The sequence below is a fragment of the Panulirus ornatus genome, chromosome 19 (assembly GCF_036320965.1).
Source record: "Panulirus ornatus isolate Po-2019 chromosome 19, ASM3632096v1, whole genome shotgun sequence".
Lineage (NCBI taxonomy): Eukaryota > Metazoa > Arthropoda > Malacostraca > Decapoda > Palinuridae > Panulirus > Panulirus ornatus.
In genome coordinates this window covers 19,002,957-19,008,976 of record NC_092242.1, presented here as the reverse complement: position 1 = coordinate 19,008,976, position 6,020 = coordinate 19,002,957, and the positions used below count along the sequence as shown (strand labels likewise).

General features: G+C 46.1%; 1 protein-coding gene across 2 annotated transcripts in view; it reads right to left on the bottom strand.

Annotated features, from left to right (window-relative positions):
* The window catches only part of LOC139755423 (uncharacterized), a 24,770-nt gene extending 19,046 nt beyond the window's left edge, over positions 1-5,724 (bottom strand). The window contains exon 1 of one of the 2 annotated variants that reach the window (XM_071673719.1): positions 5,670-5,724. In XM_071673719.1, coding sequence (XP_071529820.1) covers positions 5,670-5,681 — 12 coding nt within the window. In that variant the 5' untranslated portion in view covers positions 5,682-5,724. Of the gene's footprint in view, positions 1-3,000; positions 3,024-5,669 lie in introns of those variants that run through there. The other variant, XM_071673720.1, reaches the window with a different exon arrangement.
* Positions 5,725-6,020: the final 296 nt, after the last annotated feature.

The window sequence follows — 6,020 nt, the reverse complement described above, 5'->3', positions numbered from 1 at the left end:
CCTACGTTGCACAGAATTACACACATCCATATGTAGTTACGTACACATATACGTGTCTATACAATATACGTGTCCATTACCACGAATATAAAACCTCCCTCCCGGCACGGCACAAATAAGTAATTACGCCGTAAGCTTCTCCCACAAGCTGGTCCAGCGCGTCTCCCCAGCGAAAAACTCCCCACCTCATTATCTTTTATCCTTCCTCCACCCCACCCTCAGGGTCAGAGAAGAGTGGCAGATCACCTCAGGATTAGGTCGAGGTAGAACGTCTCTGGGAGGAGAAGGGAGTAGAGAGGGGGAGGGCGGGTAGGGTGAATGAGTGAGGGGAGGCTGGTCTGGTGGTGGTGACTGGGGAGGAACGTGTGGCTTGTGGCGGAGGCTAACAAGGGAAGGAGACCTTGCACCCGTTGTAAACATGAGGTGAAGCAACCTTGAGACATGAAGCACTTACTCCTGTGTCCACCCCACGTAGACGCCATGGAGAGGTGAATGACCATGAGATAATTCCCTTACACGTTGATGATAACCTCGCCACAGAAAGGGATCTCGACCCATGACTGCCTAAACGATAAAACTACAGCAGGAGCTTCACGTGCAAGTTGGACTCACTCTTGTCTAATGTACTCCTCGATGTTTGTCATATCTGAGGACGTCTTCATGTACCCCTGTGTACTTGCCAGATCTAAGGACCTTCCATTGTGTTCCACTGAGGACGTCCCGCTGTGCTCCCTTGTCTTTGCCAGATCTTGAGGAGCTCTCACTGAGTGTTGTGTGTGTGTGTGTGTACCCTAGCTCTATATATATACACACGCACACACACACACACACACACACACACACACACACGTGTGACGCCATCGCTCTCGTATGTCTTTTTGACTCCGCTGATCTTCGGTGGAGGGGAGAGAGAGAGAGAGAGAGAGAGAGAGAGAGAGAGAGAGAGAGAGAGAGAGAGAGAGAGAGAGAGAGGTTGCGGGGAATCTGGGCCAGGGAGTCTAATATTAGAGGCAGAGCTACACGCCTGATGGAATCAAAGCAGAGAAAAGAAAATATATCTCCGGCCACAATTCCTCTCCTCCGCCCAGGTTGCAGCAGCGCGTCGTCGGCCTCCACCACCACCACCGCTGACCGAGCCCGTCACCCTGATCATTATGGTGGCCATAATAGGCCGCTGGTAACCCTGACATGGTTAGTGGAATGTGGAGGAAACCAATTTTGCTGGACGACAGGAACCCCACTCCCCGCCTCTCCTCCTCCCACTCCACTCGGCCCCACGCCCGTGTTTTGTAAACACCAACGGAATACACACATCAGGGGGGGGATGTGTTGGCATCGACCCTGTTAACATAACAGGTGTGTAAACATAGACAGGGTCTCGGACGCTGCAGGTATGTAAACATCACTATTCATATGCTGGCTACAAATTCATTAGCCCAGGGTTCGATCCCCAGCGCAAAGCTCCACTTAGCTGGTCATTCTTCCTCTGGTTGGTAGATAAATGGTTACCAGCTCGCTTGGGTAATAGCACCATGTCCATACATGTATATAGTATATATATATATATATATATATATATATATATATATATATATATATATATATATATATATATACATACATATATATATTCTTTCTTTTCTTTTAAACTATTCGCCATTTCCCGCGTTAGCGAGGTAGCGTTAAGAACAGAGGACTGGGCTTTTTTTTTGGAATATCCTCACCTGGCCCCCTCTGTTCCTTCTTTTGGAAAATTAAAAAAAAAAAAAAACGAGAGGGGAGGATTTCCAGCCCCCCGCTCCCTCCCCTTTTAGTCGCCTTCTACGACACGCAGGGAATACGTGGGAAGTATTCTTTCTCCCCTATCCCCAGGGGATATATATATATATATATATATATATACCACATATATATATATATATATATATATATATATATATATATATATATATATATATATATATATATATATATATATATATATATATATATGTTACAACGCAACACCCTCCGACAGCAGGATTCGAACCTCTGCCACTTGCGTGGGAGCTGGGTACGTTGACGTCTAAGCTACAACGCAGTTGCAAGCATACCCACCTCCCACGCAAGTGGCAGAGGTTCGAATCCTGCAGTCGAAGGAACGAATATGGTCAATGAAAGAGCGCGCTCAGTGCACCATAAACATCAACCACACTACGTTAGCACGAGATGTGGACATCGCTTTTCTCCACACACTAACCACACACACACACACACACACGTGAATGTGGTACACACTGGCAGTACAGACTCCACCGCACACCAGCTGTTACACAAGAACGAGTCTCTTGCGCGAACTGGTGTCAATATCTCCACTATTGTGTTACCATCCAAGATTTACAAGGCTCATTATTCACCACGTGTAGCGTGACTCGAGAACCTTACGTGTCATTGGGCTGTTTCGGAACAAGCCTACGTAACACTTTCTTCACACCTTTTATTCTGCAGGATCATTGTAGACCCAAAAATCGCTGAGAGTTTTGCTTTTTTTTTTTATATTTCCAAGTTTATGCCATGATTTGTAAGCTACAGAGAACGCAGAGTGAGGCATGGGACGATTTCTATTTCCCTAATCTGAACGTTAGATTCGTCGTGGATTTCGTCCCATTAGTACTTCACTGGACCTACCTTCAATGCCAGGGACTATGCCTTGACATAGGCACTAAATGAGGTGGTGTGTGAGAGCAACAAGTTTCACTTTCCAATTCTTAAGATGTCAGAAGGCGACTCAAGCAATGACGGAGGCTACCTCAAAATACGCAGCAACATACCTCTGGTGATGGTGGCTGTGGTTGTGGTTGTGGTGGTGATGGTGGTGATGGTGGCTGTGGTTGTGGTTGTGGTGGTGATGGTGGTGATGGTGGCTGTGGTTGTGGTTGTGGTGATGATGGTGGTGATGGTGGCAGTGGTTATGGTGAAGGTGGAACTAATAAAGTGTTTTCATTCGTGTTTGGCACTTACCACTTATGTCATCTCTCCAGCCACCAACATAGGTCCTCGTTACCTCTCGTTACCACACAGGCCTTGGTCATCATGCCAGTCACCACCACGTAGATACTGGTCATCTATTCAGTCACTACACATCTCCCAGTCATCTCTCCAGTCACCACACAGGTCCTGGCCATCTATCAGTCACCACACAAGTCCTGGTCATCTATCCAGTCACCACACAGATCCTGGTCATCTCTTCAGTCACCACACAGATCCTGGTCATCTTCCCAGTCATCATACAGGTCCTGGTCATCTGTCCAGTCACTAAACAGGTCCTGGTCATCTAACCAGTCACTACACAGATCCTGGTCATCTGTCCAGTCACCACACAGGTCCTGGTCATCTCTTCAGTCACCACACAGGTCCTGGTCATCTGTCCAGTCACTACACAGGTCCTGGTCATCTTCCCAGTCATCATACAGGTTCTGGTCATCTATCAGTCACCACACAGGTCCTAGTAATCTCTTCGGTCACAACACAGGTCCTGGTCATCTGTCCTGTCACCACAAAGCTCCTGGTCATCTCTTCAGTCACCACACAGGTCCTGGTCATCTTTTCAGTCACCACACAGGTCCTGGTCATCTTTTCAGTCACCACCCAGGTCATGGTCATCTTTTCAGTCACCACACAGGTCCTGGTCATCTGTCCAGTCACTAAACAGGTCCTGGTCATCTAACCAGTCACTACACAGATCCTGGTCATCTGTCCAGTCACCACACAGGTCCTGGTCATCTATCCAGTCACAACACAGGTCCTGGTCATCTATCCAGTCACAACACAGGTCCTGGTCATCTATCCAGTCACCACACAGGTCTTGGTCTCTTGTCCAGTCGCCACACAGGTCCTGGTCATCTCCCCTGTCATGTTAATTAAACACTATTAAAAGAAATATAATCAAACACAGTTAAGTGTTTCAGTAATGACACAAGACTCGGTAGATCAAATGGATCAAAAGACAAAAGAGATGCAAAATGACTCCGATATGCTCCACAAGTAGACAAAATAGATAAACTTGAGAATATATTAGTGACGCAGATGAAAGGCCCACCAGGGAAATATACAAGAAATAGAGCCATCGATCTAGATGTTGATGTGAAAGAAAAGCATGATTTCAGAGTCTACGTATTGATAAGAGAGTACTACTGGGTCACGTAATGAGTGATACGATCATTGATTTCGCTACGAGAGAGAGAGAGAGAGAGAGAGAGAGAGAGAGAGAGAGAGAGAGAGAGAGAGAGAGAGAGAGAGAGAGAGAGAGAGAGAGAGAGAGAGAGAGAGAGAGAACTAGTGATGAAGTTGTTCAATGTGTACCTAAGAAGCAATGTTGACTAATGCTTTCATATACGCTCACCTCCAGACTGACTATAAAGAGGAATGATTAGAAGGGAGTCGAGAACACTTCACAAGGGAAATCGATGCACTATCATAACAGGTGTAAAGAACTCAAACCTGTATATGGCAGCAAATTGAGAGGATCAAGAACATTATACAGGGTCTAATAGTGTCTCAAGGTAGAAGGAAGAGGATAGGAATGCCTTCAATAATGTCTTGGGATAATGACTATTCACGAGAGTCCAGGTAAGCTAGTTGGAAATATTATGATCACTGTACGACGACGATGGGAAATGAGACACATGCATGTAGCAGGTACACAAACCTTTGACTGATAGTTATGCAACGCGCGAGGCGGTTAGAGAGAGGGGCGGTGCTGTTAACAAGCAAGGTGTATGTATGCTGGAGCGGCCCACACTAGCCCCGGGAATAGGTAATTCTCGTCGCAGGTAAGCAAGTAGTCTCTCTCTCTCTCTCTCTCTCTCTCTCTCTCTCTCTCTCTCTCTCTCTCTCTTCCTCCTCCTAATCGAGACTGGCATCTTACGCTCATTGTATCTCAAAAGTCCGTAAGATATTTATTTCACACTTTTACATGGCTTTCGAACCATTTCCTTTCGTTATCTTTTATATCGTCTGTGATATCCTGGCCGTGGCCTGGAGACGGGGGGGTTGCTTGACCGTCCTCACAACGTGGTACCAACTCACTCGTGCTCTGTGGCCAGACATCGACCTGCATCAAGGGAAACAAAACAAAACTGGAGGCCGACAGCTCAAACGCCTGAACTACAAAATGTTACGACGAGCGGGCGAGAGTCGGATAACTGACGAAACAATTATTCTTTTTCTACCGTGACTGGTAACTAGAACTTGTTAGTAATGTCTACGAGGGAGGAAGGGTGATATCTTTTCCTTCTCATCTTCAAGGTGGCAGGCAATGCGAAGTAGTTTCTGTTCTCGTTATGGCTGAGGATGGACTCTCATGTACCGAAAACTAGCATCATCGACATGATCAGGGTCTGCAGACGCCCCCGATCAACATCTTATATTCCAAAAGGCATTTACACACTCACGAGGACTTTCGACAGAGGTCTTATGGTAATGGCACACACCATTCTTACAGCCTTATTGTTTTCAGACGCCGTAATCCTTTTTTTCCGTCCTGAACTGACGAACGGTATCATCAACGTAGATCGATCTACTCAGTCAAAACATCTTCCCATCGCTAAGTTAAGACAGACCACACCAGCGGGAAATCCAGACCAGACACACTACACAAATGGATTGAAAAGTGACAGATCTGAGCTCACCAGGACTTTCATGTTGACGGGTCAGTGTCGAGGAGCCAAGTGTGGAACGGTTCAGAACACAGTATATATATGCACACCAGATCTGGTCGCTTGAGGCCCAGGAAGGCGAGCGTCTCTGTGTTACCAGTGAGCAATATCTGAATTCTATTTTTTCTTTTATTTCATGTAAACTAATTTATAAAATTTGATTTACAGATGGGAGGATCATCCATTTTCACATACCTGTCTTAATATTCAGGTAGTGTTTTAGGTTTACTGGTGAGGATAATTAGGGTAATGTTGAAAAAGTATGATTGATGGAGGCGGAGGAAGTGCGCATGCGACTTCTATGACGTCACACCCAAACATGCG